This window comes from Lipomyces japonicus (genome assembly GCF_038497905.1).
Source record: "Lipomyces japonicus strain CBS 7319 unplaced genomic scaffold V1514scaffold_73, whole genome shotgun sequence".
NCBI lineage: Eukaryota > Fungi > Ascomycota > Lipomycetes > Lipomycetales > Lipomycetaceae > Lipomyces > Lipomyces japonicus.
Window position 1 is genome coordinate 14,204 of NW_027117885.1, and position 25,132 is coordinate 39,335.

The 25,132-nt window shown below is 39.3% G+C and overlaps 10 protein-coding genes across 10 annotated transcripts; 5 read left to right on the forward strand and 5 right to left on the reverse strand.

Moving 5' to 3' along the window:
* The first annotated feature begins 113 nt into the window (after window positions 1-113).
* V1514DRAFT_338305 (uncharacterized protein) lies at window positions 114-4,035 on the forward strand. Its single transcript, XM_066928817.1, has 3 exons — window positions 114-564; window positions 624-3,268; window positions 3,329-4,035. Exons 1-3 carry the CDS (start codon window positions 180-182, stop codon window positions 3,761-3,763), a joined length of 3,465 nt encoding a protein of 1,154 aa, XP_066780857.1. The 5' UTR covers window positions 114-179; the 3' UTR covers window positions 3,764-4,035.
* Window positions 4,036-6,655: 2,620 nt separating this feature from the next.
* V1514DRAFT_370064 (eukaryotic translation initiation factor 3 subunit G-domain-containing protein) lies at window positions 6,656-7,801 on the forward strand. Its single transcript, XM_066929973.1, has 3 exons — window positions 6,656-6,713; window positions 6,776-7,076; window positions 7,144-7,801. Exons 1-3 carry the CDS (start codon window positions 6,697-6,699, stop codon window positions 7,675-7,677), a joined length of 852 nt encoding a protein of 283 aa, XP_066780858.1. The 5' UTR covers window positions 6,656-6,696; the 3' UTR covers window positions 7,678-7,801.
* Window positions 7,654-8,729, reverse strand: V1514DRAFT_338311 (methyltransferase domain-containing protein). The gene is made up of 3 exons (XM_066928818.1): window positions 8,668-8,729; window positions 8,535-8,616; window positions 7,654-8,450 (listed from the first exon to the last, which is right to left on the reverse strand). Exons 2-3 carry the CDS (start codon window positions 8,591-8,593, stop codon window positions 7,757-7,759), a joined length of 753 nt encoding a protein of 250 aa, XP_066780859.1. The 5' UTR covers window positions 8,594-8,616; window positions 8,668-8,729; the 3' UTR covers window positions 7,654-7,756.
* Window positions 8,730-8,781: 52 nt separating this feature from the next.
* On the reverse strand, window positions 8,782-10,818 carry V1514DRAFT_338312 (general substrate transporter). The gene is made up of 3 exons (XM_066928819.1): window positions 10,485-10,818; window positions 10,380-10,436; window positions 8,782-10,325 (listed from the first exon to the last, which is right to left on the reverse strand). The coding sequence occupies exons 1-3, from the start codon at window positions 10,700-10,702 to the stop codon at window positions 9,026-9,028; spliced, it is 1,575 nt and encodes a 524-aa protein (XP_066780860.1). The 5' UTR covers window positions 10,703-10,818; the 3' UTR covers window positions 8,782-9,025.
* A 184-nt stretch (window positions 10,819-11,002) lies between these two features.
* V1514DRAFT_370067 (uncharacterized protein) lies at window positions 11,003-12,404 on the forward strand. Its single transcript, XM_066929974.1, has 3 exons — window positions 11,003-11,393; window positions 11,446-11,660; window positions 11,724-12,404. The coding sequence occupies exons 1-3, from the start codon at window positions 11,064-11,066 to the stop codon at window positions 12,334-12,336; spliced, it is 1,158 nt and encodes a 385-aa protein (XP_066780861.1). The 5' UTR covers window positions 11,003-11,063; the 3' UTR covers window positions 12,337-12,404.
* V1514DRAFT_354781 (nucleophile aminohydrolase) lies at window positions 12,007-13,443 on the reverse strand. The gene is made up of 4 exons (XM_066929606.1): window positions 13,263-13,443; window positions 13,009-13,203; window positions 12,675-12,947; window positions 12,007-12,603 (listed from the first exon to the last, which is right to left on the reverse strand). Exons 1-4 carry the CDS (start codon window positions 13,356-13,358, stop codon window positions 12,415-12,417), a joined length of 753 nt encoding a protein of 250 aa, XP_066780862.1. The 5' UTR covers window positions 13,359-13,443; the 3' UTR covers window positions 12,007-12,414.
* A 120-nt stretch (window positions 13,444-13,563) lies between these two features.
* Window positions 13,564-16,433, forward strand: V1514DRAFT_338320 (Spc98 family-domain-containing protein). Its single transcript, XM_066928820.1, has 4 exons — window positions 13,564-13,794; window positions 13,852-13,963; window positions 14,020-14,195; window positions 14,245-16,433. The coding sequence occupies exons 1-4, from the start codon at window positions 13,630-13,632 to the stop codon at window positions 16,318-16,320; spliced, it is 2,529 nt and encodes an 842-aa protein (XP_066780863.1). The 5' UTR covers window positions 13,564-13,629; the 3' UTR covers window positions 16,321-16,433.
* A 306-nt stretch (window positions 16,434-16,739) lies between these two features.
* On the reverse strand, window positions 16,740-17,918 carry V1514DRAFT_286330 (uncharacterized protein; the record flags this gene model as incomplete). Its single annotated transcript, XM_066925199.1, has 1 exon — window positions 16,740-17,918. One exon carries the CDS (start codon window positions 17,916-17,918, stop codon window positions 16,740-16,742), a length of 1,179 nt encoding a protein of 392 aa, XP_066780864.1.
* Window positions 17,919-18,896: 978 nt separating this feature from the next.
* Window positions 18,897-20,286, reverse strand: V1514DRAFT_345155 (major facilitator superfamily domain-containing protein; the record flags this gene model as incomplete). The annotated part of the gene is made up of 2 exons (XM_066929220.1): window positions 18,897-20,071; window positions 20,118-20,286. The coding sequence occupies 2 exons, from the start codon at window positions 20,284-20,286 to the stop codon at window positions 18,897-18,899; spliced, it is 1,344 nt and encodes a 447-aa protein (XP_066780865.1).
* Window positions 20,287-21,982: 1,696 nt separating this feature from the next.
* Window positions 21,983-25,041, forward strand: V1514DRAFT_354785 (sulfate transporter family-domain-containing protein). The gene is made up of 5 exons (XM_066929607.1): window positions 21,983-22,343; window positions 22,401-22,546; window positions 22,624-23,164; window positions 23,219-24,903; window positions 24,983-25,041. The coding sequence occupies exons 1-4, from the start codon at window positions 22,037-22,039 to the stop codon at window positions 24,730-24,732; spliced, it is 2,508 nt and encodes an 835-aa protein (XP_066780866.1). The 5' UTR covers window positions 21,983-22,036; the 3' UTR covers window positions 24,733-24,903; window positions 24,983-25,041.
* The last annotated feature ends 91 nt before the right edge of the window (window positions 25,042-25,132 follow it).

Genomic DNA, 25,132 nt, shown 5'->3' on the forward strand with positions numbered 1-25,132 from the left:
AATTGAATCAAGCCGTTTTTGATGTATATATAAAACATTATTTTGTAGAACGACAGGGTAGTTTCCCGATTGTTGATAACGATTGCGACGATTTAATAATTCACGTGACGTGGCATTTATAAAATGAAATCGTTCCGCAGAAACAAACGTAATTCCATTTCTTTGAAGCCAGAGTTTTGATGATGATTGCAAAGATCTCTCAAATTGGAAAGACTATTTCAGAAGAGCTAGAGCAATCTAGATTGCAAGCTGAGACAAGTTCCAGAGGGCAATCGCCAGCTTCTCAGACAAGCCGCGGTCCATCTCCGGTGACGAATCCCAGTTTGGAGGCTGCTCAGCAAGATCAAGATGACACTCCTGACAATATTTTGAATACACTTAATCACCCATTAGATATTTCTACAAAGGAAGAGGAAAACTCTACCAGTGATCAGGTTTTGCAACAACGACTTACTAACTCTACATCAGCGTCGATTTCAGTTTCACCAAGCGGTCAACATGAACTCCCCCTAGACATCCGTTCAAAGCTACGCAAACTTTCCAAATACGAAGTGAAGTATCCAGGTATGCATTTTGATTATGATGATTCTATAAAGATGACGCGCTAATTTAGAATTGTTAAGAATTGAAAAATGCTTACGACATTCTGCGAGAGAAAAATCGATTCGTCAACCAATTTGAAAATGTACTTAGAGAGCATACTCCATGTTCCTCAGTTACGGAACCTGAAGCTCTAGTTGAATATCTTCAGAATTTGACATTAAAACAAGAAATGCAAATGGAAGAAATGAAACGAGTAACTAAAGAACGAGACGTTGTTACAAAAGATATTGACATACAGAAGGAGTCAGTTCGAAATCTTCAAGACAAACTACGGGAGTCATTAGATAAAAATGCAAATGCTGATATTGCCATCAATGTCTTGAAAGAAGAGCTAGCAAAAGCAAAGAGTGATGCATCGAATGCAACAGACTTTTCAGATACTCTTAAGACTAAGCTTGAGAATGTAAATTCAGAGCTTGAATTGACTAAAAGTGAGCTTACTTCAATTTCGTCATCATCTAAAGAACTACAAGAACTGCAAGCCAAAAATTCAAAGGTGATAGCCGAACTCGAGGAATTTAAAACATCTTCTAAAGTTTCTTCTGCGGAGTTGAAGAGCAAGATAGAAGAAATAGAACTTTTGAAGGCTAAGATTAGCGAGTTAGAATCTGAGGTTACATCGAAAACTTCGAACTTGAATTTTACAACGTCTGAACTCGGCTCCGCAAAAGAAATCCTTACAAATAAGGAAACTGAAGTTTCTGACTTGCAATCAAAATTAGAGGACATTAAGAAACAATTGCATGAATCAGAATGTAAGATTCAACCTTCAAATAAAGAAGCATTTACAAAGAATCTTCAGTCTCTGTATGAAACCGCTAAACAGAGCAAAGACGAAGCCCAAAAAAAATTATCCGAAGCAAAAACTACAATCTTTGAATTAAATCAAAAAATTTCATCGTTAAACTCTGCTTTGAGTGCCGTGCGGGAGGAAACGACGGATCGTATTTCGAGCTCTACTACTTCTTCAGCACAAGCAATGCCAGTATCGAAGAACAGAAAGAAAAAGAACAAAGCTAAAAATAAAGCCTCTGCAAATGCTAAACAGGACGAACGAGAAACAACGACCAAAATAACTGAAATTGTTCCTGATTTAGTTTCAGAACCTTTTCAAGACGTTAATTCTGACTTGATACTGAAATATAAGGAAAGGATCACTGAATTAGAAGATCAAGTAATTGAGTTCACTGAAATTCGAGAGCAACTAAGTGCCGAAAAAGATAAGAGTAAATACGCTGCAGAAGAAGTAGAAAACCTACGAGACATTGTTCGCAACGTGGGCCAAGAATTAGTTGAAGCAAAAGACAAAATTAAGGATTTAAACATTTCTTTATCTTCAACTGTAAATCGTACGGAACTTTCTGATGTTCAAGAAAAATTGGATGATCTTCAAAAGAAGCATGATGCTGTAACTGCGGAGTACGAAAAGCTAAAACTTGATCATGAGGCTATCAAGACAAAACTTAAACAAGATACCGAACAAAAGATCGAACTGGAAAGAAGACAGGAAGATTCACGAAGCAAAATTGACATTTTGAACAAAGAGATTGTGTCACTAAATAGCAATCTCCAAAAATCAAGTTCGCGTGCAGCGGAACTGTTGACGGCAAAGGAAAAATTAGAATCGGAACTTAATAAGAAAGTCCAATCTTTAGAATATGATTTTAAAGCCATTGAGAAGGTCTCGCAATCTCGGTTTAAAGAAATTAAAGATAAAGATGAGACAATTGAAAAAATACAAGCTGATTTACAATCATCGAAAAATGAAGTTTCGAAACTCAGACAGTATCAGACAAACACTATTCCAAGGTTGAAAGACCTCGAAAGACTTGAAAAAGTTGAACGTCAGCTGAAAACAGATATTAGTACCTTGAGAGTTAGTATTTCCGAGCGTGATACGGACTTGGTTAAGTTGAAAGGTCAAATTCGAGATTATCAGACTTCTAAGAGCAAGGCTGAAGAAATATTATCCACAGTCAGTCAAAAATTGCATGTTGCCGAGACGGATAGCAAAAATATCAGCGAAGCAGCAGAACGTCTTGCGAGCGATAAGTATTCTTTACAACAAGAATTATCTGGCTTGAAAACGCGAGCTCAAAACTATTCTTTAAGTATTTCGAGGTTACAATCTGAGCTAGAGGCCAAAAAGGAAGATGTTCAAATTGCAGAGGCTGAACGGGTGAGCGCAAAAACAATGATGGAAAGCTTACGAGAACAGACATCCGAAATGGCAATGCAGAACAAGGAATACCGCGATCGATATGAAGCATTAGAGCAAGAGCTTGCAGAAGCACATCGCTTACTTCTTGAACGTGCTCGAGAAGCAACCACGATTCGCCGTTTATTGACTGAGGCAGAAGAGAAGCAAGAGGGAGTTGTTCGTGAGTTTAAAGAGCGAATCGATGTTGCCAGTGAAGAACGTGACCGCGCGGAGAAGGAAGCGGTATCAATTTCAAAGCGGAAAAGCAGAGATATTGAAGAGATAAAAGCAAAAGGACGGGAAGTTGAAAGAAAACTAGGACTTGCTGAAGAAGAAAGGTCAAAGTTGACTTCGGAATTGAACGATTTGCGATCTGCTAGAGAGCGCGCTGAAGAGAAAGCTCAGCTCGCTGCAAATGAAATGGAAGAAACTCGCAAGGTGCTTACAGAGCTTCGATCTGCATTGGTAAGTAACCTAAAATGTTCAATGATAATTTTTGATGATTTTTTTCTAATAACTTTACAGGAGACAACCGAGACTCAGCTTGAAGAGTCTGAAAAATCTCGCCAAGAATCGAAACGTGTAGTTGAAGATTTTCAAGAAAAGATAGATCGCTTACAACGTTCTAATAACAAACTGTCAGAGGACATTCGAACATTACAAGCTTTCCGAGTCACGGCGGATGCGTCCAAATCACCAAAGACAAGCCGATCAGTCTCGAGCTTGTCACTTAGCATTGCTTCAGCTAGAGAAAGGACCGGCAGTACTACAGGCTCTACATATGTACCTTACGAAGAAAACGAAAACCTCAGCATTCCGTATATTAAAAACGTATTACTGGGTTTTCTTGAGCGGAAGGATCAGCAACAGCAACTAATGCCTGTTGTGTCGACTATCTTGCAATTTGAAGGGAATGACGAGCAACGGTTTATATCAGCGTTACAAACCCAGAAAAATTGAGATATTGATAATTACAATTGAAAAACAAGTTTAAGTATTTTTTGTTGGGCATGTTATGTATTTGCATGTCTATGTACTGCGTCGAAGATACGGTGACAACAATGTTCATCTACAAATAAAAAAAAAAACTTTCTAATCGATGTATTAATGTATAATGATTTGACGGATAATTGGCATGTATCTTACTTTATGTGTCAACTTCTGTTTGTTTTGTCAATTCTGTAGCATTCGCTTTGTCAATTTCAATCGCCGAAAGGCCATGATCGCTTTGTTGTTTCTGATCATTCTCATACAGATAGTCTGAGAATTTCATCCCTCCATAGGCAAATGCCATCGTAGAAAAGCCAATCCACAGCCGTCCAACTAGTGGTAGATTGTTATATCTGGCCCAGAATGATGACATACTTCAGAACACCTAGTCGCATTGAAGGTGCATTGTGAATAATTCTACGTAATACACACAAATCATTGGATTAAACCCATCCATGTTAGTCAGGGTAACTTAACTCTACATCCTAATACCCAATTTCATTCTTTATCTTATCCCAAATTATGTAAACACCAGCACCAAAGTAAATATAGTACAACATAACAGCTCAAAACCACCCTAAAAATACAAAAATGTAATGACCACCCACCACACGGCAAAATAATTAACCAAATAATTTTTCGATAGTAGACTGCTTTAATATTATTCTCTTTGTTAAGATTTCATGTCTTTGACTAGGCAACGACATTCTTAAAGATTCTGGGTTTCGGCCCATCCAATATCGCTCTAATATATCAATAGCCGCAAGCGCATCCACGTCGCTTACTGACTTATATATGCTTTGAGTCTTGGGTTCTTCTGATTGAGGGGGAGAAGATAAAACCATAACATTATTGATTGCACTTTGTGTAGATAAAGAATGCTCTTGAGAGTTGTGCTCTAAATAAATTTCCGCCGTGTTTGCATACAAGCTGCCAGCCTGCTGAACCTGTTGCGGTTGATGTTCCTTATCCATGCGTTGAATTCCAGCCAATTTTTCTGCTTCTTCATGAATCTCTTCCACGATTTCTTCAATTGATGGAACTGCAAAAATGTCATCATCCGTTCCATTCAAGACTCTCAAAGTATGATCATCGTATTTGTTTTGTTCTTGCCGTAATCCACTCCGATTAGATACTACCGAAACACCATAAACGTCTTGAGGCGCAATAAATCCCTGGTAAAGTCGTCCAGTTTGTTGAAAAACTATTTGTCCCTCATGCGATTGCGTATCGACCAATAGATCGTTTTCACGTTGGTGTGTCGAAATTTGACGTTTGGATGCCGCATTTGTAAACTTATCAAATACGAAACTATCTGAAAACAGTCTACAATTAGTAAAACAATCCGAGATGGCTTCAGATTGAATGTCTTCCCGCCAAGCTTGCGCGATAATATTCATTGCTTCGAGCGTGCTGACAAACATTCGGTCGTCTCCATGTTCAATTCTGCCGAGCATGATTTCTGTAAATCTTCGGCGATAAAATGCCTTTAAAATACGAGTAATACCAGCGTCACATGGTTGAATTCCAACAGAAGGTGTGGCAGGAGGCAAAATCAATAACTCGGTATTCAAGAGTCTTTCGTCAAACGAAATATGTGCTTCACTATAGTCGACGATTAAAAGAACGTTTCTGCCTTCCATGCACGCATCAAACCAATGAAGATATTTTTTGAATAAAGAAGCGGTCATTTTTGATGACTGCTCATATACATACGAGATTCCCATTCCAGACATTTCAACATCACGAAAACACCGAGGATCTTGAAATCTACCAATGGTCCAACAAGGAAGCTTTTCTCTACCATCACCATTTGTGCATAACGTAATTGTCATTCTTTCTTTCAATATTCCCGGGTAAGCTCCAGATTGCCTTTCTTGATTTTCAAGACCATTTGCAAACCTATTGGCAAGAATGGCATTTCCAATCGTTTGATAAAATAATATAGTCTCATCCATATTGAAAACATCTTTTAGTGAGTATTGTGATAATCGAGCACGAATAGCTGGTAGCTGTTCCTGAAATGAACGCAGTCTAAGCAACTTGCCTATCGATGATTCATGCGTCTTGAAGTTCTTAATGTTGTGACGAACTTTAAACCTTGACAACCACCCATCAGAAAAATTAAAAGCGTTATCTCCAGCAGCAGGATAGAGAATCTATGACAAGAGTTAATGATATATGTCGCATACACTGAACTGGCGTCAATTACCTTGAAAAAGTATAAACCTTGTTGTTTAAGAATATTCCCGTCTATCGGAACAAGACCTTTGTACTCTTGATACCATTTAGACAAAGCATCTTCCATTAACGGAAACGTAACTTTTTTCAATCGTTTTAAATTGGGGTCAGAATCAGCAGTAAAATCAAGAATATCGTTCTTGCGCTTCAAACATCTGGATACAGCAGCTTGGGAAGGCGTTGCATTAAATGTCTGCTTGAACCATTCAATAAGTTCTCGCTGACTAGAATCTGGATGAGAAACAGCATATAAACAAAGTTGACGTCGCTGTTCATTTGTCATGGAGAAGTTCACTTTCTCACCGGCAACGCGCGCACTCGGTTGAAAAGCAACACCATTGCTAGAATCGATTTGCACGTCGTGAACAGGTTCCAGCGTCGCAAAAGTCGACATGGTCCAGTAAAAGTAACGACCAATTTGACCTTCTCGCTGTACCGTATAATAACTTGTAAAACGTGATAATTGTACGTTATCTTTGTATAGTTATAATTATAACTTTGCTCGTATATAAAAAAAAAGTAATCACGTGACTTTATTTTCCAATTAAGGAAGGTGGTTGCCTTTCCCGATAATTGTGTTGGGGCGAGTGCGCGAAAGCATCGTACAAATTTTCTCTTAAACTCTTTAAGTCAAATATCACAAATAATAAGCATTAGCAACAATGCCTGACCTTGCTCCGTGAGTGGATGAAAGAGTCATAATTATGTTTGCTATTACTGATTTTTATTGAATCAATTTAGGAAACAATCAAACTGGGAGGACGATGATGATGAGAATGGTTTCCCAGCGCCCCTTGTGACCAATAACACTGATGGGACGAAGACCGTGATTTCATACAGGATCAATCCAGAGACGGGAAAAAAAGTGAAGGTTACACAAAAGATTAAAACTACGGTTGTTACGGAACACGTTAATCCTGCCGTGGCCACGAGAAAGAGATGGTCAAAATTTGGCTTCGAGAAAGATAGTGCTCCTGGTCCTAATTTCAAGACTACGAGTGTTGGAGAAAACATGGGCTTGAAATTTGTAATTGGCTGGAAGGTATTTTTCATTAATTTTCTTTTATTTTTTGTGTATGCATAACAGAATGCTAATCTACTGTTTATAGGAAAGTGAAGATAAGAAGGCTGCTGAGGAAGAAAAGAAGAACACTCCAAAGGTTCACTCAATCACGTGCAGAAAGTGCGGAGGCGATCATTTTACAAGAAGTTGTCCATACAGCGATCGTCTTAATGTGCCAGATGTGGCATCTGAAACGAGCAACTCGACTACTCCTCGTACTGCCACTCCTGAACCAACAGCATCCAAGCATGCTGTTTATGTGCCTCCTCATCTCAAGAACCGTGCCAATCGTGGCGAAGGTGAGAGAATGTCGTCATTCCGTGATAGAGATGATAGTGCGACTCTTAGAGTATCCAACATCAACGAGTATGCTACTGACGAAGACCTTGGACGACTATTTGAGCGATATGGTAGAATCCAGCGATTGAACTTGGTTAAAGAGAGAGAGACGGGACGGCCCATGGGTTATGCGTTTATTAGCTATTATAAGGTTGAAGACGCGGAGAGGGCACGCCAAAGACTCAACGGACATGGTTTTGAGAATCTTATTTTACGGGTGGAATTCTCGAAGAAGACTTAAAAAGAAAAGAAAAGTAAAGTTGGTTACGGCTATATAGTTTCAGTAATAATCGTGATCGTTTTATTTGTTTTGAACATTTTTATTTTGTTCTTCGGAATGCGATACTGGAAATACTCTGCCCTTTTACTCCGCCAAACTCAAACACTGGATATTTTACTGTTTTCCAAACTTCAAAGCCATCAATGTCCATAATTTTCCGTAATTCGTCTTCAGTAAAATTGCAACTTGTAATGAAGACAATACCGCCTAGTTTCACAATCTTGTCTCTTATTGCTTCAGGATAGAGTTGTACTCCCGATTTGCCATTTCGTATCAGCTCGATATTAAGAGCGATTGCATCTAGGGTTCCTTTGTCCAAGACCAAGTCCCAACCTTGATTTTCTGAATTTTCAGGTAAATTTAAAAAATCTAGTTGTTCAAATTCAATATTTGAGTCCGGATCTTCAACGTCCCCGTCGATGATTTTTTTATTTAGAATCTGTCGAGCAAAATCAACACTAGACTGTACATAGTCGACGCCTTTTAGGCGGGCTCTAAATCCCACCTCAGAGCGTACTCTAAATACTAAATGCCCATTCCCAGTACCTAAATCTATTACTGAAGTAGATTTTAAACTTAACGGCAACTCGTTAGTTGAATCATCTGACGAGGTGTTTTCAATTAAAAAATCAATAATTTTGTCTTCCGCATCTGCATCATCAAACCAAATTTCTCCTTCGTCGTCAGAATTTTCTGCAAAATTTTGCTGTTCCAATTGATAAAATTTATCCCAACTAAATTTATTCAAATATAGTCATTAGTCAACCAGAAAGAAAAAAAAATAACCCCGACTAGTTTTAAAACATTGCTTGACTGACTATTCCTTTGTCCCTAATTTGGACGAATTTAGAGGTAGCACGGTATCTCCCATTCCCATTACGAGTTTTTTTAAAAAAAATACTATAGTAATGTTAAAAGCCATAAAATAAACATCATTTAAAAAAAATTTACCTGGATGTACAGGTTTCGATTATACAGAGGTTTTTTTAGTGAGATTTACAGTTCAATGTGCTACTTATAGTTATACAGTATGCAATTTGTGCAATACACGGTTTTTTCTTCAGGGGCAACGAACGAGTGGTAAATTTATATATATACATGCAAGACAAACAAAATATCACGAAAAATAATCAATCCTAATTTACATATAAATGATAAATATTAACGTACTCGATAGTGTCCTTACAAACCATTCATAATTCAAAAAGCGTCCAAGAATAACACCGTATAATACGAAATAAAACAACCAAAAACAAACCAATAAGCCATGGAATATCCAAAAAATGTCAATTTCAACATCAATCATATTTTAACCATTACTACCCTCACTACTTCCAGAAGCAGTACTGTCATGATACATCTCGACATGTACGGATCGGTGGATCTTAAGCATACCCATTTCAATGTCTTTGGCAAGATTTTCAAGGCGATTGGAAGCCTTAATGCCTTTGAAGGATTTCCATAGAGGCTCGCCATGTTCAAATATCTCATCCATCTCTTCAAGAGTACGTTGCTTGGTCTCAGGAGCAGTCAAAAAGATATGAATGAATGCACAAACATTAAAAGCCCCAAAAATAATAAAAACCCGCCATTTAATCGATCGTAGAAGAGGAGGGACTGCAAGACCGAGCGCAAAATTTGCTGCCCAATTAGAAGCAGTAGCCAAAGAAACAGCTTTTGCCCGAATTCGCATAGGCATAATTTCAGGAGGATATGTCCAAGATACAGGCCCCCACGAAATAGCAAAAGAAGCCACGTTGAGGTATGAACATGCTAAAATAGTTCGAGTTACAGCTGGATGGTCTCTAACAACCCATGTAAATGGCTGGTTTGGAATTGGATTGGGTTGACCAAAAGTTTTAAGCAGACCACCCATGACGAAGTGCCAGAGGCCCATGAAGACTGCACCTAACAGGAGAACCGGACGTCGGCCCCATCGATCCATCCATAATATAGAAGGGATGGTCATGAGCATATTGATAATGTACTGGATCGAGGATGCCAACAGGGTATTGGTCTGACCAGCGGAATCGAGAACGTAGACAATATAATACATAAGAACATTAACGCCACAGAGCTGAGACCATGTCTGAACCGAGATGCCTAAAAACATCCGCCTTCTCATCTTTTTTGAAAATAGCTCCCTTAATGAACTAACTTCCTCTTCACGCTCAAACCTGATCTGATCTTCAATTTCTTTATATTCTGCAAGAACTAAAGGGTCATTGATGTCGTTGTTGTTGGTTCTGAGAAAAGCAAGAACACGAAGAGCTTCATCCCATCTATCTTTGGAAGCCAGCCAACGCGGTGAACGAGGAAACCAAAACAATCCAATGAATAGAATCAACGCGGGTATAGCTTGAACGGCCCAGGGAATTCTGAAAGCAGCTTGTGAATTCAGAAAGGAACAACCGTATTGAATGAAGTATTGAATCATAATACCCCAAGTAATTGCAAATTGTTGAAGAGAGACCACCCGACCTCGAATAGTTCGAGGAGCAATTTCTGACTGATATATAGGAACCAGGGATGATGTTAAGCCTACACAAAGGCCAGCGATAACTCTGCCAACCACGAGCATGGCCACGTTAATCGAGGCGGCTTGAATCCTGCAAAACAATTACAAAAAAATTCACACATATAAAGCGCGTCTATACACATACACAGCGCCAATGCACCAAAGAACAGCACCGATTTGAATGGCAACTTTTCGAGAAAGCCTGAAAAGGATGAGGTCATGTCATGCCAGATTAAATAAGAGCACACACCTGTCACCCAGAAACGACGAGGAAAGAGCACCAAAAAGAGATCCAGCAGCCATGGCAGACGTTATACCACCTTGCCGAGTTCCTAGGGGGTTACCATAATAGGTTTTGTACTGATCAGTGCCGAGGACTCCGGACATGGACGAGATATCGAAACCGAACAAGGCACCCCCCAGGGCCGCAAAGGCCGAAATAGTGTACACGTTAAGAAGGCGGACCATGACAGGACAGCCACCGTTGAGGTGAAACGAACACACCGTAGGGCTGAGATATCGATTGAGGGGGGGCTAGCTAAATGAGTGTGGGGACAATCAATTAAACATAAAATTCAACATCGTAACACAAGTGTGAAGAATTAATTACATAACTGTCATGCGCGCATCATGTGAAGTTGTTTTATGTGCACAAGTGCACATGCAGGCGCGGCATAAATAGCCAAACAACGCCACAGTTAGTTACAAGCCGCACGATGGTTGCCATTGTTTATTTTTGTCGATTAACAACTATAGCTAATAGTATAACTAATAGTAAGTAACTAATAGTAACTCTATTAGTTATACGTTTATATGCAAGTCGAACAGAATGCCTTCGAGGCGTGCTTCTCGTGTTATCCGGAAACCACCGCTGTGGTCACGGATCTCGTCATATCCGTTTGATCTTTATCTTCGTGCTAACGAGAAATTAGAGACCATTGATTGGGATAAGCTCTCGCTCTCTGTATCTCTTCCGCTCGGCGTTGGCCTCGACTTTATCCTGGTTCTTTGCAGACTTTCCATTGCTGCGCTTGACGTCCAACAGGATGAGCGCAACAAAGTTTTCATTGATAGTGCACAGCTCAGAAACAGCAAAGCAGCTTCCGCAGTTTTAGTCGGACGTGGTGCCCGCAGCTTCCGCAATTGGACAATTGCCCTGGTACGTAAAATAAAAATGTTTGGTGGAAAATTCAATCTCACGCTATTACTAGCTTTCTACGATTTCTATAATTATTGTTATAGCCAGTGTTGTGAACACATTCTATGTTTTTTTCAGATACAAGACTTACACATTTTTTGGAAGAGCACAAACAGATTTAAAACTTGCAAGTACTCCCACTGCACACATTGCTTCTGTCAGTCTTTCTTCTCTTGACGATAGTAATAATTCTGAAAAACATTATGGATCCCCATTTACAAAGTTCATGTATGCATTATAAAGCAAGTTTATAAAAAAATTAGCAGCCAACTAATAATCTTTTTTTATAAGACCACGAGTTCGTGGCAAGCAGTCTCGAAGCTCCACTGAACATCAAGTATGGGAAATACGCATGTGGAACCCTCATTTGTTCAACCTTTACTTGTTTACATATTTTTCTCCTGTGGTCACATTTATACTCTACACAACATCTTATACAACTCTATTCAAAAACCTGATTCTATCAGGTTTCACATCCATTCAGATTTTTTTCCTCGTTCGTTTTTTTCTCCAACAAGTTAACGACAAATCTCTTGTATTTGGAGAGATGTTTGACGAATATGAAAAAAAAGTTGTCCGACCCAAGATGTCTGCTAAGCGCAGAGATGTCGCAATAGGTACTGATGGCAACGTTGAATTTTCAACTCCTGCTCTTGATCGGACGTTTACTACTCATAGCATATTACCTACACGCAGCCATTCCGACACTCCTAGTTCTGAAAGCCCGTTTTCGAAAACATTGCAATTTGCAACTATAAGACAGACTCATGTGCCTGATAAGCAGATTCGTGGCGCTTGGAACGGCAGCCCGTTGAAATTTAGACCTGCTGGTTATACACCTTCAACTCCTGAACCCGGCAGATCGTATCAGCCATCACCACTGTCCAAATATACTCGAAAATAAATAACTTAATATCTTGCAATAATGTATTAAAACATGTAATGTATATGTATATCATAACATAATATATCTTGATTTTTATTATGCTACGGGTGCTTCTTGCCCTTCCAACCGTTCTACCACGGCTTTCATTTCTTCATCAGAATATATTCTAAATCCTTGATCCTTCGTCACACTTGACAGTTGCACATTTTTAGCATCTAACTTCTCCTCCATGACTTGTTTCAATGTCTTTAGGATTAACAGTTCAGCTGCCGCTAGAGTCAATGACTGTAATCGATTCAACGTTAGATTTAATTATCCCTTATTTCATCCCAAAAAAAAAAACAAAAAAAACATACGCTGTGGTACTCATTTTGCAATTCCGCTTGTGCTCCTTCGCTTCCACTTCCAATTGCCTTCGCATCGTAACGGTAAAATGTCCCTGATGGTTCTGCATAATACAATTGAGGACCATTCTCATCAATACCAGCAATCAGCAGAGCCACACCGAAAGGCCGAGACATCACTCTTTCTTCACCGTCAGCTCCTTCGCCAAATCGGAGAGCTAGATCGCAGACTGCTTGGGTAACTGATTCAACCTTAATCGGCTCATCAAAATGTAATCGGTGATTCTGTATTACCATCTGCATTAGTAACCTAAGCAAGACAAACATAAACAATACCTGTACCAACCTGCGTTTCAACTCGAGCATGCTCAATTAATGTTCTGGCATCAGCCGTAAGCCCACTTATAGCTGCACCCAGATGGTAATCAATCTCAACGATCTTTTCGATCGACGATGATTCCAACAATATTGAAGTTGCTCGCTTCTCCACTCCTAAAATTACACCTTCTGAAGTTGCAATACCAATCGCGGTCGATCCAAGCTAGTATTACCAATTAGATTTTTTTTCCGTGACGCCGTTGAAACCTCGTTCACACTAACCTTGATTGCTTCCGTAGCATACTCGACTTGAAATAAACGACCTTCAGGAGAAAAAGTGCTTACTCCTCGATCGTACTCACTTCTTGTTAAAAACATGACTAGTTTCTTATTATATTTATTAATATTTTTCTTGTCTAGGATTGATTCTTTGCGTGATTTCGTTCGATACTCTTGAAGATGGTGCGAGAGATATTGGTCAGAAGCTGACTTGCGCTCTCAGCAGCCGTACTTATATCCGGGTAATTCATTTTAACTAATTGCGCGGGCGCGCTGGATGGATTTCATTGTTTACGCGCTTTGCCCAGCACGCAAAACAAGCAACCCACATTCAGGCAGCTTCAAGAAGATTTGTCGTTTTCTTGTCGTGATGTCTACTGAGCTTGAGAATGGCTCATTACCTTACCGACGTGCACATTCTGTGCTGGAAAAAGAGGATATTTTGCTTAAAGATTGGACAGTTCACACTCAACGCGCGCCCAGGCTCGTTACCAAATCTTCAGATGATGTCAAAATAAAGAAAGAAATGCCAGAGGTTGATAATCTTAGTTTTTAACTTGATGGATTTTGATATTTATTAATTTTTTAATAGGGTCTACCAAAGAATGCTCTATCGAAGTTACAGCTCGAGGGATCGAACAGCGACAAAGTGTCTTCGTCCCATGCTTCAGAGACTAGACCTTCGACAACGTCTCACAAAACGCGTTCGTTATTTTTTTTTTTTCCTTTTACCCTTAGTTTTTACTAATTTTGTATGCAGAATGGTACCCGGAAGTCAAATTACTTAACTCATCGGTTTCTTCTCTTGGGACTCGCATCACTTCACCACCTCTGTCATATCAGATCTTTAGTCACAAGCGTCCATTACCCCTTGACAAGATGACCACCGAGGTACAGCATGCAACAATTATGGAAGATTTATTATATGTTTTAATGGTGAGCTTGGAAACAGAGTACTGAATATTTTTTACTCTAATCAACTTAGGGTACTGAGGGTCAATATATACGATATCATGAACGATACAATCCGACCGTCGAAACCAACAGAATTGCTGGCCCTGAGTTTAGGCTTGCTAAAGGGCTTGATCCAAGTCTTCGTGATTTGACAAAGATTCTTCTTAACATGGCCACGCACTATTCTAGCATTGAAGCTTTTATTGAGTTGCAAAGCAAAGTCGAATATGGGGTTGTCAATCATGCATTGTGCGCGGCCATGCGCAAAGTGCTCCGAGAATATCTTAAATTTATAACAGATATGGAATACAGGATGTTGACGGATTCAAATTTTTCTCTTAATCGGTTTCACGTTGAAACCTTAGACTTTTCGCGAAAGTTGCAAGAGATTTATTGGATTGTACAAAAAATAAATAAAAAGGAAAGTAATGATGAAATATATGATAATGATAATGGTGCAATGACAGACTTTGACAAGATCATGGAAACGTTAAAGGCAAACGATGGCGACCTGAATGTTTTAAACACTCTCGGAATATCAAAGACTACGTCAACGATTAAAAAAGGAGGTTATGTTATTAAAATTTTAACAGAGAGGCTATACTCAGTTTCTGGTGACCCTTCGGCAAAAGAATTGTTAACGATTCTACTACGCGAGGCTTCAAAGCCATACATGAAAATGCTAAATAAATGGCTTCATCGGGGTATCATCTCAGATCCTTTTAATGAATTTTTAATAAGAGAACAAAAATCTATTCATCGTCAAAGACTTGACGAAGATTATACGGATGAGTATTGGGAAAAGAGATATACAATAAGGAAAGAAGATTTGCCACCTCAAATAGCAGATTCTCGTGTATGTGATAAGATCTTACTTGCAGGAAAATTTCTCAACGTTGTAAGGGAGTGTGGCGGAGTAGATGTCAGTATAGAGATGAAAGATGCGCCCGAAACAATTGATGATCCCAGATTGTTGTCAAAGATAAACGCAGCGTACGCACATGCAAACGGAAATCTTTTGTCGTTACTGTTGAACACTCACGAGCTTGCAGCTAGACTCACATCTCTCAAACATTATTTTTTTCTTGATCAGGCAGATTTTTTTACAAACTTTTTGGATGTCGCATGGCATGAATTGAAAAAACCGATAAAAAATGTTTCTGTTTCTAAGCTTCAGTCTTTATTAGATCTTACGCTACGTCAACCAGGTAGTATTACTGCTGTTGATCCGCTTAAGGAAGATATTTCACTGCAGCTCAATGAAGTTAGTTTGACAGATTGGTTAATTAGAATCGTAAGCGTGAGTGGCTTAGATCCTACCGATTTGGTACAAACAGGTTCGTCAATAGCTCTCAACAAAAACACAATTGAGAAGGATGACAAGAAGTCATTGACTGGAATTCAAGCGTTACAGTTTGATTTTTCTATTCCGTTCCCGCTATCGTTAGTTATTTCAAGGAAGACAATACTGAGGTATCAACTTTTATTTCGTCACCTTGTTGCTTTGAAAAATCTCGAGCAGCTTTTAGGTTTAGCGTGGTTGGAAACTACTAAAAATGCTGGTTGGATTCAAATTTCGAAAAGCAGGCAATTGCAAAAATGGAAAGCCAAAGCTTGGAATCTTCGAGCGAAAATGCTAGTATTTATTCAACAAGTGCTGTATTTTTCTACAACTGAAGTAATGGAACCTAACTGGTCTTCACTGATGTCGGGCATAAAAGATATCAAAACAGTCGACATTTTAATGCAGAACCATGTTGATTTTTTGGATACTTGCTTGAAAGAGTGTATGCTGACCAACGCAAGACTGCTACGTGTCATGGCTAAATTAATGTCTGCATGCAAAGGGTTTGCCTTGTACGTTGCTCAGCTTTCCAAAAGCATGTCTTCCATAACTTCAGAGATAGAAGCTGAGGACGGATTAGAAAAAGTTGAAAGACTTTTCACCGTACTTCAACAGTACGAATCTAATTTTGATCATAATCTTAAGGTATTAATGGATGCTCTCAATTATTATGCGGCGACCGAAACGGTTGTCTTGCTTAGTCTTTGTGCCAGACTAGAAGTGTGCATGACTGGAGAGACAAGAATTAGTAGTGGTATATGATCAATGTTTATATGTTCAGTTAGTTTGAGTTGTATTATATTATTTTGTTCTTCAAGTAATCTCCAATATTGCATCCACATGACCCCGAAATAATTAATTTTTCTCAAAAGAATAAATGTCATTTGACTTTTTTAAAATGGGTCAGGTCGATAAATTTATCAAATCTGCATTGACTGCATTAATAATCCCCGGGTCAATTTTGAATACCAACTAGTGGAGTAACATACGGGCAATCGAATATTACGGAATCCAATTAGTTCAGATCAGCACAATTATATTGTAAATATTCCAAATCGTAGTGAACGTTCAAATAACTCGTGTACAAGATGGTATTACATTAAATCTTAAAACGCAATAATTTCGTCAGTGCTTCTTGCTCATGTGGTCCTAATCGATGAAACACAAGTCACATAAATCAATTAATTCGACACAAACACTGCTGGACCGGCAATGATGTGATCATTTAGAATGGATATGTCAAACGGTGTAACAGGCTGGTCCGTATCCGTGATAACAACATACACGGATCCGCTGATTAATGGCGTACGTGACGTTGGAAATAAAGCTACCGAGGGCAACGAAGCAGATGCTGTCCAACCAGTTGACGAGTTACTAAAATTGATCAATTCAGTGTAGGTAACGTTTATTTGCGAAATCCAAGCCGCGAATCTTGGCTGGCCAAGTGCGTGTGAGCTCGTGGTATAGGTACGATTAGGACCGACCGCATTACCAGGAAAATCAGCGGTGAAGTTAATCGTCGTATTTTCTGTACCAGGCAAAGGAATACTCGATGGATTCGGAGTTGTAAAGTTTCCAGTAATTCCAGCGAGTGTCCAGTTGGACGTGGCGTTAGGAGCGTTTGTGATGTTCAGCGTGGGAAAATTTTGCCAAACAAGTCGAGGAGTTAACTGCGAGCAACCAGTAATATAACGAGAAAGAAGGGACCATCCTAAAGATTGAGAAATTGCAGTTTGAAACAAGGCTGGGGTCGGAAAGAGACCTTCGAATGCACGAAGAATAACATTCTGCCTTGCTTCCGCAGTCACGGACAATAACAACAACTGAGCAGCCGGCCGCGAGTCTAAATGCTCGAGAAACCCATTCACGGTTGCTTCACCCCAACTCGTAAGCTTGTCCAAAAACGTCACGAATCCAGAAACGTTCGTAAAGGGGAACGCGTAATCACATTCGACAATGCCAGATGGCCCAAGTATGCTCTGCAAGAGTTGAGTATGACCAGATTCTTGATCTGCCAAAAATTGAACCAAATCGAAATCAATACTACTAAGTCCAACTTGTTCAAAATCGGCAACCGTGAATAATTGAAGTATTTGTCGAAAAGCTTTTTGTTCAGCTTGCTGCTGATATAGAGACAAAAGAAGCGACTCGTAATCATAATCACTGAAAGGATGATACACAGGCGCAGTCACATTTGTAGTATTTGTTCCGAGACCACCTGCCGGAGTAAACGGCAGGGGCTGTGGGGAGGTAAGATTTCCTGTCGCATTATACGACCCCGATGTTGCGTTTATCAAGAGAAAACCAGTTCCATGAGGATTCAGCGCACTTGAAGTAACATTACCGGCAGTTTGACACATCACCTGAAATGCTCCAGTGATAATTGCACCAATTAGGAAAGCAGCAAATTTTGTTGGTGAATCCATATTAAACGCAAGTATAGTCGATTTTGTTGTGTATCAAGGCAACCAACAAACAAACAAACAAAAAAAAAAAAAAAAAAAAAAAAAAATACAGAGAAAACACGAAACCTTTATATTTGCAAGGTACAATGGTCAATCATACAAGAGTTTACGTCAACCGACCGAACACCGCAAAGCATGACAACATGAGATGCATCTTGTGGGGTAATGACCGGCAATGTAAATCAAACGTCACCAATTCCCGATCCAGAACATATAAGCCATGTGTAAATCTAGCTTTCAAGAAAGAAAAAAGTTCCTTTTCAAAAGTTCACAATATGGCAATGATAAACATTTCTGTTGTAACTGAAATGTAAATATTTACAAAGCTTATATATAGTAAATTGATTTAAAAGATGTAGTATGATTTTCTGAGAGATGAAATATTTTGCAATTTTTTTGATTAGCGCGTGAAGCAGAACTTAATAAAGCAATTAAATTTTAATGCTTAGTTCAAATTCTTGAGTAATTGACCCTGACTGAAGTTATCCAAGAAGCGCTTCCCTTTGAGGTTCTGGTTCAAAATGAAGTTGAGATAATGTTAAGATCTAAAATAACCTCTGTAATTTTTATTTTCAAAATTGCAGCACATCTGCACACGACGAAACCTTTATTAAATACTTATAACCAGAACACCTTTATTAAGCTAACTACAAATAGTAGTGTAATAATGGAGCACATCAATGATGAAGAGTCACTTTTGAAATATGCAAATAAAATTTGTCTTTTAACAGATGGTTTGTAAGATTTATTCGCTACAAGTTCTCAATTACCACGTCATACGTATTTCTTTTACACATTTAAAAAAAAAAAAATAAAATAAAATAAAATAAACCCCAAATGATAAAGTGTAAACAAGTATTTCCATTGAAATATCTATGATTTAGAAATTAAACCGGAATAACGACTTTTGCAAACTGCAGCAATGAATGAGCCCAGAAAGAGATTGGAAGCAGTGAAGCCAAACATTGAAACATAACCCGATGCTGATAGGATAGTGCCACCAATAGGAGCACCTGCCAATGCTCCTAATGATGCCACAGCTCCAATGCAACCAATTCTTGTGCCAACTTCTGAAGCCGGCGAAATCTTTGCCGCAAGATAAGTATACGTGCCCATAATTCCTCCATTAGAAAATCCATAAAGAATTGCAATAACAATAATGGAAGGCTCAGTAATACAAAACATCCAGCCTGGCGCACATACAATACCCATAAATGCAGTTACGATAATGAAAACAGAAAAATGACCTATATAATCTGCAAAAAAACCGGTAACAAGTCGTCCAGCGAATGCACCAGCACTAAAATAAGACACCAAGTAAAATGCAGATGTAGGTGAAACACCATTGTCCGTTGCGTATGATGAGATAAATGCAAGTGGAATAAATTGACCGAGAAAGACAAACAAAATTGACACCGCGTAAAGACCAAAAGTTGGCTCCTTAAAAGGATCAAGATAATATCTAGTAAAGCCATGGGATTTTGTGGTAATAGCCGGAATTCTTCTCGTGAGTGTAAACACGGACACAATGGAAACGGCGAAGATGACAGCAGCTAAAGCGTACATTGATACTTGAAACCCAGCCCGTTCTATAACAACATTGAAAATAAGAGGCTGCACAATACCGCCCACGGCTGTTCCTGAAGTCGCAATACCTGAAGCAAACCCAAGTCTTTCTGAAAACCAAGATGAGATACATGCTGTAGACGTATAGTACAAAAACGATGCTCCAAGAGCCGAACAAATGGACTGTGATAAAATTAACTGATAATATTCCGTGCTTGAGCCCATGGCAATTATTCCAGCCGTGACAAGAATGCATCCGGGAATGGTTGTGTATTTGACACCGTATAAATCGAATAACCGACCGACAACAAGACCACCAGTACTGAAAACAAAGTTCATAAGTCCAACAATCCATGCAACCTCAGACGGAGTGTATCCGTAAAGCTGATGTGTAATATAATATTCTTGAAAAATACCAGCTATGTTCATATACCCGAGCGAACAAAACTGTGCACAAAATCCACCAAAGACGACAACCCATGCTATCAAAATTTAACGAAGTTCAAATATGGTAGAGAATATACATACGCCGAAATCCCACATCAAGAGGAGGCACGGCTTCCACAGGTGATTCCGTGTTTATTAAGTTACTGAAAGTTTCATAGGAGCTTGTTGACAAACCTGTCTTGGACTTCTCGAGAATCAGGTTGTCATCTTCCAGGAAGCGGTTACTTTCTATTTCATGAATGGAGGCCATAGGAAAATTAATTTGGCACTAATATGTACCTATACCTCAAGATATAGACAAAATTACAATATGAGAAAAAAAAACTAAGAGCTGACCAGGAGTTTGTTAAGATGCAACGATGCAAGCCACCATGTTTATCTTTTTATAAGGGCAACTTGATCTTTCGGTACACAAAAGCTAATGTGGCCTTTCCTGTAGCCACGCTATTAAATGCCAAAATAAAATAAAATAAAATAAAATAAAATAAAATAAATAAAATAAACAGACAAATTTTAAACAATATCTTGAATTTAAATATTGTCAAGAAGCGTGGTGATGGTTGATGGTTGGCAAAAGGGCCTCATGTGTTTGAGGTACCAAATGATAAGAAAACTTGGATTTCAATAACTATCGGGGTTAGGGTAATAAGAAACCAAAAGACATGTCAGGGCAGGGTGTGACAATATTCGCTAATTTCAATGTGCGCCGAATAACAACACCCTGCCAATTTCTACCGGCGCGCGCGAATAACACTCATCAGCCACTGCGCAGAAGAGACACTGAGCGCGCAAAAGTCTAATAAGTAAGCACACCAACGCGAATTATTGAAGCCACTATTCCAAGTAATTTAGTTATATATTATAGTTGAGTTAATTACAATTCCTATTATTACTTAACTAATTCCTTGTCGACTTAGTCTACTTGTTCAAGTGACCGTGCTGAACGGACTCAGACGAGTACCGCTCTCAATAAATTACAAATTAATAGAGGGGGGAGTTTTTCCCAAAAATAATTGAGCGTCCCACACTTGTCACTAAATAGTGACAAGATAAATTGAATCTAAAATTAAACAAAAACCAACGAGTCAATTTAAAATCTGACGAGGGAAACTAATATTCAATAACGGAATTTTATCACGATGACAAAATCTCCGTTTATTGACAAGACGAAGTTGTCCAGCATCCCCGAGGATGTACTCCTCCAATAACGAAGTAAGGGTTACGTAAGCGCATAACTAACATAACTAAGTATGCTAACTATTTACCGACAACGTTATTTTGCAAAAGCTGTTATCGGAACGAGGCCAATTGACGTTAACACGAATGGTAGGCTGTAACTGTCCTTGTATTCTTAGCAGTAGAGTTTATGAAAAAGTACGGGAAGTCGCATACGGATAATGGCGTGAGTTGTGCAAGATAGTGACATCATAACTTCCACAATAACTAACTAATTAAAAGAACAAAGCGCAGTTCGCAAGAGCGGCTGCAAATGGCGTGCTGAAGCCACGTGTGGCCAAAAAGGGGTAACATCAAGCGCCGCACGCGAGCTTAATCGTCTTCTTCCTCACCTTTTAGCGACGCGGCGCATTGTTGTTGCGCGCCAGGCTTAGAGTTAGAGTTTAGGATGATTCACATTCATCATCATCGCATCACCAACGGTTTGTTGCGTATGTGCATGCAACCAACGCTTGTCAGATGATATCTGCTTCAGCTGGGTAAGTTACCGATGCAGATTACACTTTGCTTTTCTTGCACCGTACAGTACAGTGAGAAACAAAAAAAAAAAAAAAAAAAAAAAAAAGAGAAAATATTGTTTCATTGCTTTTGCTTAGTGGCAACTAAGTTTTGCCTTTGGTGGAGGGCGTAAAATTAACTTTCGTAAATATCCCATAATACATAAATAATATAATAATGGATAGTTTTTTCTTTTGTCTCGTTCCATTTATCACTCACTTCCTTCAAAATCCTGTCCGTTTTATTCGTGATTTTGTACGGCAAAGATGGCTCGGAATACTGCTAGCAGCAATTCAGCGCCTGCAAAGGTTGGACACGTTCTAGCAAAAGTGTTGGGTATTAAGCTTGATGAGTCTACGAATCCCTTGGATGATACTGTCACTCGCGGCGAATCGCTGTATTCTGTCAATGAAGCCGAACCATATGTCGAACACGAGCCCACTGTTACGGAATGGATTCGCGGCTTCGTTCCGACCCGGCGCGGGGTCGGCCACTATCTTTATGGATTGTTCCCATTCATACGTTGGATTGGCAGGTATAACCTGCAGTGGTTCATTGGCGATTTTGTAGCAGGCATGTCTTCTTGCCACGTTGGGTTTAACTTGGCAAGTTAACTAACTATTTTTTTAGGCGTTACCGTTGCAGCCGTTGTTGTGCCTCAGAGCATGGCTTACGCAAAACTGGCTGAGTTACCTGTGCAATATGGATTATATTCTTCATTTATGGGTGTTCTAATATACTGGTTCTTTGCCACGTCCAAAGACATCACAATCGGCGTGAGTATTCATTTATTTATTTGATACTGCTTTTTTTCCGATTTTGAATGCTAACAAGACATATCGTTGCTATACAGCCTGTGGCCGTGATGTCGACCTTGGTCGGAGACATTGTTCTTAGAGTTAATGAAAACTATCCTCAGTTTGAAGGACACGATGTTGCATCAGCGGTCGCAATTATTGCTGGCGCAATTGTGCTGTTTATTGGTCTGATCCGTTGCGGCTGGATTGTTGACTTTATTCCTCTAACATCCATTTCGGCATTCATGACCGGCTCTGCAATTAATATTGCCGTGGGCCAGGTTCCAACATTGATGGGTATCAAAGGATTTAGTACTCGAGCACCCACATATGAGGTTGTGATCAACATCCTCAAGCACTTGGGCCGAACAAAATTGGATGCAGCAATTGGCCTTACTGCTTTAGTAATGCTGTATATTATTCGATTTGCTTGCTCGTACTCTGCCAAAAAATTTCCTGCCCGGTCGAAGCTATTTTTCTTCTTGGCAACCCTGCGCACGGCCTTTGTCATTCTTTTGTATGTCATGATTAGCTGGCTGGTTAACCGAAATCATCGATCAAACCCAAAGTTTTCAATCTTCGGAAAAGTTCCTCGAGGTAAGCGTTTTCCTTATTTCTGAAAATTTTACAAAATGCTGAGTTTAAAATAAGGATTCAAAAACGCCAAGGTTCCTGTTGTCAACACGGAGATTATTAAATCATTTGCTAGTGACATCCCCGTCGCTGTCATTATCTTGCTGATTGAGCACATTGCCATTGCAAAATCTTTTGGCCGCGTGAATAATTACACTATCGATCCTTCTCAAGAAATGGTCGCCATTGGTGTCACTAATTTGCTTGGCCCATTCCTGGGAGGTTATCCTGCTACGGGTTCCTTCTCTAGAACCGCCATTAAATCCAAGGCTGGTGTTCGTACTCCTTTTGCTGGTGTCATCACTGCAATCGTTGTACTATTGGCTATTTATGCACTTCCGGCAGTATTTTTCTACATTCCTAATGCCGCATTATCTGGAGTTATTATTCATGCCGTTGGTGACTTGATCACTCCGCCAAATACTGTTTATCGGTTCTGGCTAGTGTCACCTATCGATATGATCATTTTCTTTGCTGGTGTTTTCGTGACAATTTTTTCTAGTATAGAAAATGGCATTTATACTACCATATGCGTCTCTGCAGCTGTATTGTTGTTCCGCCTAGTCAAAGCACAAGGTCGCTTTCTGGGCCATGTCAGGATCCATTCAGTTGTTGGAGATCATGTCATCAGCCCGGAAAACCATATTTTAGAAAACAGCAATCGACATTCTTTTGAAATCGAGGATGATACTAATGTGCGCTCCATTTTCCTGCCAATTGAGCACAATGATGGTTCCAATCCAGAAATTCAAATTAAACAACCTTATCCTGGTATTTTCATTTACCGTTTCAGTGAAGGCTTCAATTATCCTAATGCCAATCATTATCTTGATTACCTTGTTTCCAAAATTTTTAAGGAGACTCGTCGCACAAACTTTAGGTCTTTCACTAGGCTTGGTGATCGTCCATGGAATGATCCTGGTCCACGCCGAGGCCAGTCCGAACCGGATCGTTCGCATCTTCCTACATTGAAAGCAGTTATACTTGATTTTAGCTCCGTTAATAATATCGACATCACATCCACACAAACCCTTGTCGATATCCGCAATCAGCTCGATCGTTGGGCCACACCTGATGTTGTGCAATGGCATTTTGCTTCCATCAATAATCGTTGGACAAAACGTGCACTTATTTCTGCAGGGTTTGGTTATCCCACATCACCTGAGGCCTCTAAAAGTTCCTCTATTCCGAGATGGAGACCAATCTTCAGTGTTGCTGATATTGGACTGTCTCAATCTGCCACGGTAACTGAGAATGTTCAACAGCCCCAATTGGAAGGTGAATCAATTTTTAAGATGGAAAATGAACTTGGCATTTCTCGTACTGCAACACCTACAGAGGCCAACAATACAAACTTGGAAACTAAAACAATTGGTGATTCAAAAGTATATCAGACAAGAGAGAGACATAAAATAGCTGTTGTGCAAGGCTTAAATGTGCCATTGTTCCATGTTGACTTAACTTCGGCATTGCGCACGGCAATTGCTAATGCGGAGGAGCTCGAGGAAGAGAAAAGTATATTCGAATCTTAGGAGTACTACTGCCCTATTAAAAGCGCAATTAAACAGTTTTATATTATGGGAAGGTTCTATTTTTCTGCCTTGCAAAATAGGAAACACATTTATGATTTGTACATTACGATTTATTTACCTAGGGTGTAAGTTACAAGAGTGCTAGTATCACAGTCAATACATGAGCAAAATGTAATAAAATTTTTTTTGCTTAAACACTAAAAGTTCCACATGAAATAATCATAATGTCATTCCTAACAGTGTAATCAAGGTTGCCGTTTAATTTAGTTAGCGGGGTTTGTGGGTAAGGGCGTAATTTTGTTTGTAGAAACAAAAATCCGGGGACTTTTCAGCAGCCACGTTTCGTTTTCTTATTGCAGCGGTCGGGGTCATGACCCCGGCATCAGAAGCAGAGCTTTTC